This window comes from Chanos chanos, chromosome 7, assembly GCF_902362185.1.
Source record: "Chanos chanos chromosome 7, fChaCha1.1, whole genome shotgun sequence".
NCBI classification, from domain to species: domain Eukaryota; kingdom Metazoa; phylum Chordata; class Actinopteri; order Gonorynchiformes; family Chanidae; genus Chanos; species Chanos chanos.
Window position 1 is genome coordinate 18,583,305 of NC_044501.1, and position 16,880 is coordinate 18,600,184.

At 42.1% G+C, this 16,880-nt stretch overlaps 2 protein-coding genes across 2 annotated transcripts; both read right to left on the reverse strand.

Moving 5' to 3' along the window:
• Positions 1–5,018: 5,018 nt before the first annotated feature.
• On the reverse strand, positions 5,019–7,654 carry LOC115816067 (urotensin-2 receptor-like). The gene is made up of 2 exons (XM_030779038.1): positions 7,589–7,654; positions 5,019–6,098 (listed from the first exon to the last, which is right to left on the reverse strand). Exons 1-2 carry the CDS (start codon positions 7,652–7,654, stop codon positions 5,019–5,021), a joined length of 1,146 nt encoding a protein of 381 aa, XP_030634898.1.
• Positions 7,655–9,131: 1,477 nt separating this feature from the next.
• Positions 9,132–15,548, reverse strand: LOC115816068 (proline-rich protein 18). Its single transcript, XM_030779040.1, has 2 exons — positions 14,618–15,548; positions 9,132–9,184 (listed from the first exon to the last, which is right to left on the reverse strand). The coding sequence occupies exons 1-2, from the start codon at positions 15,546–15,548 to the stop codon at positions 9,132–9,134; spliced, it is 984 nt and encodes a 327-aa protein (XP_030634900.1).
• Positions 15,549–16,880: the final 1,332 nt, after the last annotated feature.

Genomic DNA, 16,880 nt, shown 5'->3' on the forward strand with positions numbered 1-16,880 from the left:
CCGTTTCAATGCCAATCTAGAGAAGTACTGTAGGGTAACACTCATTAGCGAGCTATTGAATGCAACAGTGAATAGAGAAGTTCTGTTATGGGCAGTGTGTACAGTTGGTATCCTCCTCAACCCCCCTCGGTTTTTTTTCTTCTTTTAGAGTAGATTTCCTCTAAGTGTAAAGTTGCATCTATGGAAAGGAACTGAACAATCCACACAGAGAAATAGGACTGGGGAAATTCAGCTGTAATGGAGTTTACCACAGCGAACTGTGAATGACAATTTACACCATAGAACGCTTATCTGTACGTTGGCCGTTTAAACATTAGGGTTTGAGTGCTTCAGGGAGATGAGAATCTTGTGTGTTCGGTATGGATTTAGAGATGTCAGAACAAGCGACTGGCTTGTATGATAACTGTTATTTGTATTCCAGGGTATTTGTACTTGTATTAACCATAAAACATGAAGCAGACTTGTCCTGGAATACAACTTAAAACCTGTTAAAATGTTAAGCTTAGACCAAAAGTTTGAGAAGAGCGGTAGGTCAGAAAACATGTGGATAGTATGTCTCAGACACCACCGGCAGTTACAGCGGTTCTTAGACCTTTGATCTAGAATATTCTCTGTGGAGATGAGCCAATAAATTCAACAAATACATATGACTACTGTCCAGAAATATTAAAATTCAAGGGAACACAACTCTTGACAAGAATACAAAGCAGAAAATGAAAATCGAGTTTCATAGAAAAACTCTCACCTTCTGGTTGACAAAGTAGGTCACTCTTGAGAGGTCTAGTTGACAAGGCGAGAAGTTTTCCTTTTACAGCGTTTGGATTCTGGGAACTCTCTCCTCATCTATTAAGCTTTAAGATCAAACAAAATTTAAATCCATAACGTCATTAGTGAGAATAAAATAATGCAAAATAGTGTCAATAAAAGAGCTTGTGGAGGAGGAAAAAGTACCTAAATCCCTTCAGTAAATTATGTGGCTCTTAAAAATAGCACAATAGATTTTTAACTGAGGTTAATATTCATGTGTGAACAGGTTGTTTTTCCTGTCTGTCTAAAAGAGATCTTTCCAATTTCTAAACACCTCTTTACTTCCTTTTTAAAGAAAGGAGCGTGTGTCCAGATCTTTGTGTGGGCTGGGTCTCCTCTTTGTCCACACACACATGCTAACAAATCAGGCACCGAGATTGTTGGGACCAAATTTGCTTGTTAACCAAATGCAGCACTCGTGACCACATCCCTATGGAAATGAATGGGCATTGCTTGTATTGACCCACAGTGTAATGTAAAAAAGATGCAAAGTGTAAGATGCAGAGTCCTCAACAATATTTCCCTGGATAGATCTCTTCAAGGTATTCATATTTCTCCACTGAAACACACAATGAAGATATACTCCTTAAGGATGCAACACACTAATCCTAAGTTTATATATATATGAATATATATATATATGTGTGTGTGTGTGTGTGTGTGTATATATATGCATGTGTATATGTATATATGTATATATGTATAATTAGAGCATGTATGACACCCAGATGTCCAGCTTTGTCCAAATATACAGCCCTGTACTTAGCAGTTATTCATGCCCTTGATGAAGATAACGTGGACATATTGTAGAAGACTGTATGCAACAAACAGTTCGGGTAAAAATCAAGTAATTGCATTGGGTCAGTGCTTGCGAGGTGCCCCAAACAGGAGATGTTGTGGTCCTTTAAAGATTCCTTGGCTGATATCCAAGACTGGTTGGTATCTTTGTCTTTCTAAAAAATGGTTTCAGAGCCAAGGAGATAGAGCCAGGTTTGTAGCAAAAATGTCTTGGCATTTGTTTTGAGGGATGACTCCATTTACCCAGTACAGACAAAACAGCCCTATAATATCACATACCTAGCACCATATTTCAATTCCAAATATGGAATTCTTTCCATCATTAACATCCCTCTTTACTGTTGATGTATGTGGCCAAAATGTGCGTTTAGTGCCATGTTACTATAACACAGTGCTTCTGGTACCATTTGCCCAAAACTCCTAAATTTGTATATTTTTTAACTGCTGTCAGCTGAAGCTTCTTATACTTGTCAGAACTCCACATAAGAGCTGTTGTCACTGAGGTGAGATTTTATAATATAAAAGAAATTTGTCGACTCCAACCTTGGCCTGTCGATTTTTTCTCAGATACTTAAACCATCAGCCTTGCTGTGTGCTGAGATGAAAGGCTCTTGTTTCCACCACCAGACAAGCGTGCCACTGGTAAACTGTACACATTGCTGTCCGGTGTATATAAGCCCATGTAGAGATGAGAGAGGGAAGAGAAAAGAGTGACATGAAAGCCAACAGAAAAACACGAGCCCCATTTCCTCCAAATGATAGAACAGCACCATCTTCTGTTAAAAGAGGAGGAGTCTAGTTTGTTTCCAGTGTGTTTCTTAGACCACTGATTCCGATCAGAAAAATTGTAATTTTGATACAATTTAAATTAATACCTAAGGTTCCATATTTACTATGTTTTATGATTCTGCATCGAAAAGCAAGTCATTGTCCAAAGACTCATCATTAATGTGACCAGTCAGGGAGGCACAGGATAGACTTCATTCATTGACAAGCTCGTCTGTCTAAACGGAAAATCACAATGCTTGTGTATGGACATCATTCATCTGGTTAGTGTTATGCCTTTATGACATAATCTGCAAGATCATCATCAGTTTGTTGCTTTGGCAAGCTGGTTTGACACTTTTCACAATTTCACAACAGATAGCAAAACCAGGCACAAGAGTTGTCCCTTTCCATTTCTAATGTGCATCGCTGTATCATACCTCTATGTGACGTCGCCACCATTAATCTTATCATTATAATGCTGACCACAATTTTTCCCATTTTATTATATCCTATCTTGTCAAACTGAACTTAAACAAATTGAACATTTTTTGCCCCCTAGCAGCCTACCCAAAAAAGCATTCTGAGGCTTGTGTTATATTAAAAAACAAAACAAAATAAAAACATACACACAGCCAGGACTGGATCTGGCTTGTGTTTTTTTTTTTTTTTTCATTCTTTCGGTCTTCATACATATGAAGGCGATTATCCTAATAACTTGAGAAATAATTTCTCTTCAGCCCATTTGGTCTACAGAAACAGCAGTTCAGTTCTTTGACTGTCCTCCTTGTGTTCACACTGAATTTGGTTATCTCTTTGATCAAAACCAGATTTATCGCTGTGACCTTGTTTAATCCCTCCTGTGTACTTCAGCAAGGTGAACTGAGTCGTGAGAATTTTTCTAATCCCACATTTACCTGGTTTCCACATCTTTCACTGCCTTTCTTCATAACATTTGTTTTACCTCATTCCTCCTGGTGTCCTGTAGATGATCATTTTTGCCACTGAATCACAGAGAAGTTTTTTTTTTTTTATAACAGCAGTTACTACGATTTGCTTTTATCTGAAATGACAAAATATAAATGCCTTTAGGATTCCAAATATTCAGAATAGTCTGAACCTTCATGAAAAAAAAATTCTCCGGAAAATGTAGACAGGTTCCGCATCCATGTTTACAGCTCTCTAAAAGTGTGATCCTCTTAAGGTTCCCTAAGGATCAGAGACTGAGCACAGCTCAAAGTACTGACATGACCACCCAAGATTGACTCCACTGTATAGGGCTCCGAGAACAGCAAATCTCCACTTTATTTTTCATTTGGGTCAAGTAAGGCTTTGTGGCAACATATGACATGGACCAAGGTAACAACCATTTATTATCCTTGTGAATGAAAGTTCTCTTTTTTCAACAGTTGTTGAACATAACACTAAGTATCATTTGGTATGGTAATTTATTTATAATAGTTATAATACCTTTCTAAAAAAAAAAACCAAAACAAAACAAAAAAAACCCAAGATGATGACTTTAAAATGCACCAGCACATAATCACAAACAGGAACGTCAAGTAGAGGAGATATCAACCCTCAAAGAGAAGACTGAAAATCTAATAATATTTTGTTACTGTCACCCTCATGCATCAGTTATACAGTCTCACTAACTTCTGTTCCCCAGGCAAACGCACCCAATATCTGCACAAAGCTTATATACAAACCACAGAGGTTATTATTATACACAATAACCACACATGTCACGGTGACACCTGAATATGTTGAATATGAGAAAAAAGGAAGGTTTCACCATAAAATATGCACATTACCTCTGAGTCAAACATTCTCATCCTCATATAAACAGACTTACATCTGCTTCTCTGTCTTATTTACAATGATACAAAAGATTCTGAGACTACTGCAAGAAGCTTCAATACTCCAACACTTCAGTAATTCAGTGCTTATTGAGTAAAGCATGATTTACAACTAAAATGTAGAAGATGATTGGAGTGGTATTTGGCATTTGCTGTAAATGGTAATATTTATCATGGCACACTGCCTGGCAGAGGCACAAGACCTGTTTGTTATCTGACGCAGGTAAACACAGACACAGAGATGCCAACTCTCTCTCACTCCTTATACGTCCTCACTCGTCATTCTGGAACATTCTGCCAGCTGTGTGGTGCTGCCTCGACAAATGTATTTGCTCAACTGTTTGTACACACACACACACACACACACACACACATTATTAACTGTAGTACATTTACAATACAGGATAATGAATTCATTGTTTTTCTGAACATTACAGAAATGGGACACATCCATTTAAGTCTCTGCATATTTCGCTGTGGTAAATAGTCCTCACAACAAAACCATCCTTGTTTCAGGCCAAACTCCTATATCTGAGGAACTATTAACATATTTCACTTCTATTCTTTCACAAATATTACAGTAATAGAGCTCAAGTTACAACTTGATACAAGTAGCAATGAAAGTAACAAAATTACGCAGAAGTGCAAATGGAACGATGCAGACTGGCATATGCGCAAAATGGCCAGGCTTCAAAAGGACCTTTAAGCCTTTTTTATTCCTCAAAAAATATTCAGTGTAAGCTCCAGTGGTTCAAAATGACATGCTGTTGACTGTTAGAGGTCGAAGGGTCAAAGGTGACAGGCATCAGTGATACCCCTAAGGTGAACCACAGTGCTGGTGGTCTCAGTGAGTGCGACGCTGCCCCCGGCTGATGACACTGAGGCTGACCTGCGTGATGCCTCCCTCTCATGGGCCTGGAACTTTCTGTCCGGCCCGGTGTGTCGGCGGCTCTGGCGATGTCGGTATGTTCTGTAGTTTTCTGTGAGCAGGGTGTAGAGGAATGGGTTAACACAGCTGTTGCCATAGGCCAACGCTGTAACCGTCACGTTGACGTATTCCGCTGCATGCTGACTCACACCACCGGGCCAGTAGACATTAATAAGCTGCCAAATCCAGAAAGGAAGGAAACATGCCCAGTATGCCAACACGATGCCAAGGATGAGATAAAGCAGGCGGTGCTTCGACCCACGAACCTTTCGACTGTCGCCTCCTGCCACGACGCCAGCCCGCTGCGACTTTCGATAGGCGAGCGCTAACCGGGCGTACACCCCACCGATCAACACCCCTGGCACCAGGACGCAAGTGCCGAATAAGGCCGTCAGATAAGCGCGGTAAGCACCCATCTGCCACGTGGGGTGACACATCCGTTTTGGAGTCCCGTCTCGCACGCTTCTCTTCAGATGAATCATCAGCATGTTTGGCAGCGCGAGCAGGAAGGCAGCCAGCCACACGACGCAGGGGAGCACCCTGTGGAGCCTGCGGCGGCGTGGGGTCCGCGTGAAGGTCTCCAGCGGCCTCGTCACGGCCCGGTAGCGTTCGGTGCTCATGCAGGCCAGGGTGAATATGCTAGCCTGCATGCTGAAGAAGTCCAGGCCGAACAAGAGCCGACATCCCAGCTCCCCAAAGAGCCAGTCGTGAAGAACCAGCGTGCAGAGGACAAAAGGAATGGTGGAGAGGTAGAGTAAGTCAGCCAAAGCAAGGCTCACCACGTAACTGAACATGGAGCCGCTTTTACGTAACCCCGACGAACTCATCACTACCAGGGTGTAGACGTTGCCGACTGTGCCGATGACAAATATCACTGTTAGTAAACAGAAGAGAGTCACTGTGATCAGATAGCTGTCGGCGGTGCCCAACTGAGTTGTCGTCTGACAGCATGAGAAGTTAGTGAAAATGGGCACAGATGAGGCTGAAATGTTTATTAGGTCCCATGGAAACTCAGATAAGGCTTCCATCACTTTAATCTCTGTCTGGACAGTGAGTGACCATGTCTCCAAGTCCAAGTCTAAGTAACTGTCAACGCCTCCTTCAACAAAAAACACGGTCCATGTTACGATCCCCTTGCTCCTTCCCCTCTCTGTATGGTTTTAAGAGGGTAAGTCCTACACACACCTGAAAAGAATTAGGATTGTTTTAAAAAAACAAACTCTTCTGTTGATGTGAGGAGAGAATAAAACGACTAATTATTTTATAGCTCATATGTTAGTGAGCTATAAAACGTAACCAAATACCGGACATTGTTGTGATCAATGTCACACACCTAAATATACATATACTCAGTGATGAACCTACGTAGTCTCCGTCCGTGCGAGTCTGTAGTCTGCATCTGAGTGTCCTGAACGGTGGGACGTGCGAAGGCAAGAACAAGAAAAGGAGTGACTGATTGACGTCACTGTCGGAAAACTGTATTGAAGTCTGAGATGGTGCACTGGTCTTTATGATGCGATAGATAATATCAGCGGTCCAAATGCGAGACGGACAGAGTAAGATAATCAGCGACAAAGAATGGGGTACGGCTTCGGCACCAAGAACGCGCGGGCATAAGCGAAGGACCAGAAACAAACGTTTTGAAAAACCGTAAGACAAAAGATATAAGTGAATGATTTGGGGGTGATTAAAATTTCGTGTGTGCTCGAGAGAGTCATCTCGGACGTTGTTTGCGATAATTAAGGTCGCTGTGGCAGCTGTCTCAGTTCGAGAATCTCCGGTCGAACCAAGCAACTTAACCGCGCAGTATGCACTTGGACAGCAATGCCCTCTCCGAGGATGCAGGAGATAAAATATCAGTTAAGTGCTGACGGGTGTTCTTTCAAAACGCGTGCGGTTCCGCATACAATCAGTCTTTCATTAACTTAAGGAACAGAGTGACGGGGGGACGCTTTCTAATAGATTTTCGTGGTTTCGTGTTCAGTTTTATATATAGTGTTTGAATTCGTTTGGCAATTTTGTTTTATAGTGAAACGTATACGGTGTAATCTCACCGTTCTTGGATTCTTTTCGTGAATGGAAAGAACAATAAAAAGGGAGGTCCTACCGGTCTTGGATTGATTCAGTAGGGAAAAGAGCAATAAAAAGGGACGTCTTATAGCTGGCCCACTTCCCGGGAATTCATTACCACTGGAGCCACTGACTTGTCCCCTCTGTGACCGCCGGCAGAGCAGGACAAGGTGACTAAGATGTGCCCAGAAACGCAACAGCGGTATCTCTACTCTTACAGTAGCCTACCAGTAAGATCCTTACGTGGAAACGGCTACTTGTTTTGATCAGTAATGTGAGAAAGCCCATTTTTACGAAATTTGAAGTACTTTTCACTTTCTGCCGGTTGTACTGCTAGCGTTCCGTAGAAATTACCTCTCACTTCAGGACCCTTCCTTCCGTTAAAACCTGTACGTCTCTCAGGTCCATCTTCGTTCTGAAGGTGCATCGTGTACTGGTTTCTTTACCCATTAATAGTGCTGAAAGCAATGGGAATAGTTTATGCCGTTTTGTCATAGCCATTTAGATGTAATTTAAGAGTGCACTCATCAAAGAGACGTAGAGAGGACGTTGCCACAGCACTTTGAAAAAGTGCCAGGCTTTCCCCCAACTCCTCTCTGGCACCTCCACGTTTTCTTTTATTCAGACGGTTCATGGCAATTAGAAATGTGCGGACACACACGCACGCGGGCGCACGCACACTCACAGAGAAAGAGAAATTGCGAGAGCAGAGCAGTTCTCCTCTCGGAGCCAAGACCCTCAGACAAACTAAACTTAATCAATAACAGTGGTCACCTGATCTTTGAACGTGCTTTGTCACTAAGAATCAAGATGAGATTTGGGCAGAAACACGCTGTACTGAAAGAAAATTCCTGAAGGTCAAGCAAGAGGAATATTAATAATTAAAATGATTTTGAGACCCTGAAAAACAATTCTGAGAGGTAGACACTGACAAATGTTACAGGTTTGTCTGACGGATGTTTTCTCAGGAAATGTTCGTTAAAACAAAATGTCTCAGTAGTACAAAAACACACAGGATGAGTAGATGTATTTCCACTGCAGTAGCTCTTTTCTGCCGAGAGCAGGTGTCAGTTTAGTGTTGCTGTGGTGGATTAACTAGAAACTGAAGAAACCTTTAAAAAACAGTGTTATCATTTGATGCACTGGCAATACCAAAAATATTCGTGTTCATTGTCCATTCTAATTATTAAAAATGTCTTAGCTCGGCTGTACAAGGAGAGAAGTGATGTCACTCCAGCGAACTTTTTACAGTAAAGACTGTGCCCAGAGGGAGAGGAAAAAATGAGGAGAGAATGGTCAGGGCGTGCTCCACTTTAATCCTTAAACATTATAATCCATTTGTGTTATAATCTATGATATAAAAGTGAGAATCTCAGAAAAGAAAATCATATGTTCAGACTTTTTTCATGGCCCAGTAAGTTGACGCTGACTGTTAATTTTATTACCTTTGAAATAAGGATGTTTTTTACACAAAATTTAAGGCATAGTGTGTTGATTGCATTCCGTGTAGAGAGCACTTCAGTTAACTCTGTACATTTTCTGCTGACGAGAAGAAAATGTAGCTGAGATATATGACTGCATCAGATACAATATTGCATTTCTCCACCATTTGTGAGAGAATAAGAGAATATCAAAAATGAAGAGTGTAAGAAAAATCATGTAAAATCATGGTTCTCCAGTCCTCCAAGTTATCAAAGTGAAGATCCATGTCAAAAATCAAACATCATGCTTTCAGTCCTTTACTTCACACCACACCTGCCATGACCATGTTTAAGGCTGCAATGAATATACTAATGGCTTATACAGCTGATAGCGAATTCTGTTTGTATACAAAGACCATCTATACAATAGGTATACCTAAATGAACATAGGCAGAAGAGTGCGTGAGGTAACTGTTACTGAGGTCATGTTGAAACGTGTGACATTGACTGATAAGAACCAGCTGTGAGTGGGGCGTCTAAGCATATTCACACTAATGACTGTGATGACAGGCTGTTTTGGACAGAGTGTTTACCTGGGAAACTCTTCAGCCAATCAGAGACCACAGAGCTGGGTTGATGTGACAAACAGAGGGACCTCAGCCCTCCACAACTGGATTTGGTCTACTTAATTCTCATTTACTCATTATCTAAGCTGCTTATCCTAATTAGGGTTGCAGGGGGTTGCTGGAGCCTATCCCAGCATTCACTGGGCTAAAGGTGGTGAAACACCCTGTACAGGTCACCAGTCCATTACAGCCTAGTTAATTCACCTGTGCTAACTGTTTTTATCCATTTATTTTAATTTAGTTTTCCAAAATTTAATCCAAAGCCAAAATGTAACATAAAGTAAAGCGTTGGTCTGGAGAGTATATGATTTACTATTGGCTATTGGCACAAGGATGCAAAACTTCAAAAGTGCAAGCCAATTCAGAGTTAATGTGTTTTCACTTACTACTGCGATGCCAGTCCTGACCACTGGGGGGCAACACACATGCACTGAGTGGAGGTATGCACATTAATCATAAAATCAGAGGTGAATTAGGATTAGGTGTGTTAGGTGACAGGATAATTCTTAACACTTTACAATGAAATACTCACAGAAAAGAAGCTACTGAAACATAAAAGTTGCAAAACTTGAATGAAATGAAAGGAAATTCTCTTTATTGTCATCCCTGTCATGTACACTCACAGTACACACAGCGGGATGAAATTGCATGTCCTCAGGATCATGGTAGGTAGCCGCTGCACTTCACGTGGACTGCCATCGTGGACCATGGATCTGACGTAGCTGCACTCATGGGCACGCTGCCATCTCGATTTTCATCCTCTCCATTTAACCCATCCATGAGCAGTGAACGCACACACACTAGGAGCAATGAACAGTGCTCCTAGTGTGTTAAATGGCGGTTAAGTGCGCTGCTCAAGGGCAATCGCTGTTCATTCACTCCCTCCACTCACATTTTTCCTGCCGGTCCAGGGGATCGAACCGGCGACCTTTCAGTCCCAAGCCTGCTTCTCTAACCTTTATCAGCCTGAAAAAGCTACAGGTTGTGTACACCACTTGCATGTCAAGAACACTTTTTGTCATGTAGAAGAAACAGTCACTACAACCATCTCTTCACACTTTCCCCTCACTGCAGTAATCTCATTAGCCTCTAGACATCCATGTCTCGAGCACTGATGCAGGATTACCGGTGATCAGATCCAATATTCACAATTTTTACGATCATTGGAACTGTTATTTTAACGGATATGCTACTTCATTTTATATGAAGCAGGTGCTCCTGTGATGCAGCCCCCGTCCTGTAAACGGTTGTGCTGTAGTTGTAGTCTGGCTCAATGTCCCGTCTGCATCCAGAGGAACGTGAAAGAGAATCGCCTTGATGCATTTTCTTTCTTCACCGAGAGGATATGTAAGAACCCAAAGCTGCAGAAGTCATTTGGTAGATGGCAAAAAGAGCACAGAAAGTCTACAAAACTAACTAGGTAACATACTGTAGTGACACACACATGCACGCCTCATACATTTCACTCAGGTTACTGGGGGGAGAGGTGCCTTAGTTGGTTAGTTGGGGGCGGGGGGGGGCACTGAGGAGGAGGAGCAAAACGAGAGGATTGCCAGTTTTGTCTGATTGATAGAGTTTTGCTTTGGAGGATGTTTTTTGTTTTGTTCTCAGGCATCTCTCCCAACCCAGAGATTGTTGTAAATCACCTGTTAATTGAGTAAAGAGTTCGGAACGTTACCTGTCGTCCGTCAGTGGAAAAGACTGAGAGATAAGAGTTGGACTACGACACAACAATACTTTCCCTAACTCTCTTATGTCTGTGTTGGTGGCCCTAACTCCCACACACGAGCGTTCTCTGCTCTGACTGTGGTTTCTAGCCCGCACTCACCATTATGGGCGTTCCATTAGGCTATTAAAATAACTTCACCCTGCTTATCAAGTCAAAACAACTCAGACTCTACATTCTCTTATCTGCTTTGCTTCCACTCTGCCGTCAAAGTAGAATTCCTCTCAACATTTGAGCGCGTAGAGAAACTTTCCCGCTGTTCTTCGTTCTTTCTCGCTGTTTTCACCAATCCTCCGGTCTCCACTGAAGCCAGAAAAAATGAATGGTGGTTGGCACTGGCAGTGAAAAATTGGCACATGTGCGGGTCAAACACACAAGCACAAATCTTGAGATGGCAGCTGTCGGTACATTTTATACCTTTAGAACCACGTCCGGCAATTTGTTTGACAAAATACTTACAATTTTATGTAGGCCTACTCTGGGAGCTCCATTCACTTTATTATTTTCACACCATGTTAAAATGTTCGATATTTTTCATGATTTATTATTTCATCAAACATAAGCTTATTTAAAGGAACCGTTGTGTTGGGATTTGTGTCACTGTAAATTTTGACACATTTTTTCATATTTACTGCAAATGAATATTGGCCCCAAATATCGGTCATCGATCTCCTTGATTACTAATAATCAGTACCCATATGGGCCCTGAAAAAAAAGGTATTTGTCAAGTTATTTTACCTAACTATCCATAATCCCATGTACAAATGTGGAGCTTGTCCAGTTTATCTCTGGTCCTAACTGTTATGACCTGAGGGCCTAATCTGTTCCTAGCCCTCATAATAAATAATAACTTGCATTGAGGTTCTACTTTACTTTATGACAGGAGCCAAAAATCTGATAACAGAACAGTATATCGGTCAAATGCTTTAACTCCTCTCTGCTCAAACTGTTTTAAGAAAAGGTCATCTCTCTCTGTGTTTGATTTTGTGTGTGTGTGTGTGTGTGTGTGTGTGTGTGTGTGGTGTGTGTGAGATATTATCTCTGCATGGAACGACAAGTGGTTTAGCAGGTGGGTTTAACACCCTTTATCTTAAGAGGGAAAGATCAGATTAGAGAAGAATTGCAATAAACTTCCTTTCATTACACATTAAAAGCATCTCTCTCTCTCTCTCTCTCTCTCAATTCACACATCCTTTGACAAGGAAAACACGATTTCCATCATGTTCAGTGCTTCATATCACGTAGGCAAAAAAGGCCAAACCTCAATTTTTCATCCATGAAGACGAGTCAGTCAATTCTTATGGTACTGCATTTGTGACATTTTTGGCCTGATAATGGAACAAATCTTGAAAGCAAAGCCGAATGTCCACGTTATCACGGCACGATTTGTTTGTTTAGCTCTTAGCGTTTTAATGTTTATGATACAGTCAATAAATCCCACCAATGTGTTGATCTATGAGATACTCTATCACAGGTCAAAGGTTCATTATATCATATACACAAGACTGGCTTCTCAGACAAGACTTCAACTTAATCTTTTACAATGTTGCTGCTAGTAATTCACTGTCTGTGTCAGCCGTGCTTGTTATGTCCAGGTTAGTAATATGTTTTTTTTGTATTGTATGTTGTACAAGTTTTACTCAGTACATTTTGTTCCTAATATTTATTGATCAGTACTTTTGGGGGGTGGGGGTTTGTCCTCAGTATTTATTGTGCGTTATTTATTTGTTTTATGTGGCACTGTGGTCCCTGTGTAATGCAGTCTTGTTCCCCTGTATCTATGAATCATGCATATTTGGAAATGACAATAAAAGCAGTCTAAGTACTGTAAAATGTCATTCCCCATTCAAAATGCACTAAGGTCCAGGAAACCAAACAGCAGTTTTGTTCCTGATAAAAGTAGCCAATCATATACAGTAGTATCAAGCCAGTATGCTTTATATCAGAAGGCTGAAGTTTTTTTATTGTTCTCAATCATGACAAATTCGTAGGCAAACGACATTGATTATACCGGTTTAAAGCTCTTTTAAATATCAGGAGTACTTAAAACATAGAGACACATGACACTGTTACCAGGAAAAAAGGATGCATACAATCACACAGGTAAACTAACTCTCCTTACATACCACATAAGTGTATATTAAATGAACTGGATTCAATGTTCAGTGAATACTCAGTTTCTGTGTGTAGTTCAGTAATAACAAACACACATGTGCAGTGAATTTTGCCGGGCCTTTCTGTGGGTGATGGGGCAGCGGACACGTGCTGGTCACTGAGGAAGGCACCTGTCATTTAAGGGGATCAGAGAGTATACCGGGCAAGCCTGCAGTAATTAAGCCCTGTTAAACCACGCAGTTTAAGCCCTTAAGCAGGCAAGGGAAAGCCAGTGTCAGAAGAGTGAAGAGTCAGAGAATCAGAGAGCCGCTGTACATGGCTAAGACACGTGGTCTCCTTAATTACTCAAGGCCTTTGAGGCCGTGAGTGTGCTTGTTAATTTAGACGAAAACCGTTAACACTTAACGTCAACATTGCAGAATGAACGAAAACACAATTTCAGAAATGATAGAGTAATACTTTTAAGGTATATGGATTGTTCAACTTGTCCCTGACGGGTATTTTTCCTTGCTTGGCTTTTGCAGTTATGATTTGTTTCATCCCGTTCCCTTCAGAACAATTAAAAACACTGTCATCTCTGTGACTGACACGTTAGGTTTGAATTCTTTCTAAATATTTTGCATTCTGAAACACATCTCTGTGTTTTACTGGTCTTTCATAGCACAAGTTTTCTAATAAGTCACATTAAAATGAGTATAAAACACATATAGAACCCTTTTCAACTGCATTTTAATTACTCCTTCTTTATAAGATGTTTCCATTACTTTGTCAAGCTCTTACTCTTTGCCTATTCCAAAAGAACTCTACACTTCAGCAACAGTTAGGCCAATTTTAAGGAAGCAATCCCGTCATTCAGGGTCAATGGTCATCCCTTTCAAGAAGGCTTTCCCCTCAGGCTATTATAACTTTACATCACGACATTCAAGTAACATACACTCAACATGTTCTCTAAGCTGTCTCTAAACATGGACTCTAAGATATCCTGATGGGTGGTTTCAGTGGGTTTTAATTGTCTATGCATGAAAATAACTTCTCCAGAGGTGTCTGCTCATTTACAAATGTGTCAGTAATGTTACACATGACTGAATTAATGCCTGGTATCAAGTTTTGATCGCCCTAAACCCCACAAAAGACCGCTCAAATGATGTTTCCAATTAAAAAGCACCAAAAAATACTGCAACTTGTGAATTTACAGTTTATCAGCTACTCATTCAAAGGAGCACACAATCTGCATTTAAGCCTGAAAAAAAAAAATCTCAAACATGATCCACATTGTGCAACTGTATGACTGTCTCTATGCCAGAAAATTTCACAGTGACGAAGAACCAATCACCGCATATGACTGTGAATGATGGAATCCATTGATGCTTTACGTTACGTGTAAGAGTCAATGGCCTTTCCACCAATCAGCAGTTGATCCTGTGTGCTGTTTCCTGGGTTGTCTCAGATGCTCTTCTGATTGGACTTGTCAAATTTGCCCAGTGTCGCTGCCCCCGTGGCGCTCTCCACCCCTCGCAGCCACTCAGCACATTTCAGCAGCACGCTCTCGTCCACACCCCGATCTTCATCTTCATACTCCACATCATCGTACCTGTGTCTCTCGTTCAGGAGTGACACCTTCATGAGCACGCTGGCATCTTGCGGCCCGCTCCCCAGTCGGCCCATCGGGGCATGAGCATGTGATGAGCCCTGAGGCCCCATCCGTGGGTTCTTCAAGGAGGGGTTGCGTCTGCGAAGCCCCGTGTCCGTGCTGTTTTTGGCTGTGCGGAGCTGTTTCTCACGGTTGCGCCTCTGTAAGAGAAGGACAGCCTCAGGAGTCAGGCTGAGGGCGAAACGCACAGCCCCGACCTCCTTTGTCTCGTTTTTCTCATGAGATCTGGAGTGGCCCAACGAGGCAACTATACCGCGAGACTCTGTAGAGCTGGGCGATTTGGTGTTGTTGCTAGAACTGGTCGTGGCTGAAGCGCTGTTGTCGGGGCCGGTAGCTGCCAAGGAGCTGGTGGTTAAGGAATTGGTTGCCTCGACATCGTTACCAGAGCTAGCTGTTGATCCATCGATAAGGTCTATGGGCCGGGGAGTGGTAATCCAAGAGCTCTTTCCATCCGGACGCAGCCCAAGACTGGTGGGTAACCTACTCTTATGAGGTGTGGCTTTTTTCCCCAGCAGTTTCAGTTTCTCCTTTACTGAGCCTCTCTCCTCGGTGCCTTTCACTGTCAGAAGGGGTGAGGGGCAGGCTTGCTTCTCCTTACTGGGACCTGAGATGGTCCTTGGGCGGTTAACCGGTGGAAACGGCATCTTGACTAGGAAAAGAAACAGATACGATAGGAACTCCGTCTTGGAGGAGAACCGGGAGAAAAACTTTGGAGCATGTTCTGAAAAGGGTCTCTCATGTTCGGCTGAAGGGGCTGAGCTCCTGTCCCCAACTCCCCACATGCACCTCTCTCTCACCCTTGGTAACTGTCACCGTAGAAACCGCACCCAGGCACTGCTCTGACTTTTATAGACAAAGTGGAGTGTGTGAGAGTGTGTGAGCGGTGAGGGAATCCTCCAGATCTGGTAAGCCGTACACGTGTGGATTACCGTGACCAGGTTACATAATATACCATGCAAGCTAACTAACCGTGCCACACAGTCACCTGATACATCTTGTCCTTTAATTGTATTTAATAAAGGTTTCACAAGGTAGTCAAACACCCACAATGCAATACTGTCAGATGTGTTAAGTTTTCAATTCAATTTCCAAACAGCTGAATGCAAACTCCACATGGATCATCTGAGCCAGATGAAATCAGGGTATTTGACACTGTATTGTGCTGTGGTGTGTGTTGACACAAGAAAGTGAAATACATCATATGGTGTAAATCTTGAGTGTGTATGAGAGAGAGGATCAGAAAGTGTATGATATTCACATTCATTTTCCTCACGTGTTTCAAAGCAATTCTCTATAAAAAGGATCTAAGATCTCACCACAGCTAATCCCTCAAAAAGGCCATCTAATCCCTCTGGTAAATACACACACACCTACACATCTCCTGCAAGACAGTAGTAAATACACACACTTCCTCCAAGACTGACACGAGAGATCATGAAGCTCATTTAGTTTTATTGTCACAAACAAGTACAAAAGCCATATGATAGACTAAAATGTCAGCTCGATGGATGAACACAGGGAAAAAAAGCGCACAAACACACACACACACGCATATGGTAAGGTTCACGTCACACAGCACGTTCTGCGGTGAACGTGCAGCAGCCGGCGACAGCACGGGCAGAAGTGATAGACATCTTTAAAATGCTTCACAAAAAACGGAATAAGACAGCAGCCCAGCACTAACCTATAACATACAAACAGCTCAGTCACATCCAGTTCTAACAGACACACACACTAAGTTGTGTGTCCATGCAGGGGTATATTATTCAGAGAAGTGTGGATGCATTTATAAGGTGTAACTGTGTATATGTACATGCAACCTTGTATGATGCATGTATGTATTTGGGGTGTGTGTGCATGTGTGTGTGTGTGTGTGTGTGTGTGTGTGTAGGGGGGTCTTACCCACACAGGATGAATAACACACATATGATCCAAGCGAATGTTCCAGCACGGTACATGATGGAGGTCATGACCTGCTGCTGGCATGATGGACAGGTTGTCAGTCCAGAGTCAGAGCCAAGGGATGTCTCATAACTGACCAGCTTCAGTCTGGGAGGAGAACCTAAGAGAGAGGGAGATAGGGAGAGAAAGAGAGACTGCATCAATACCATAAA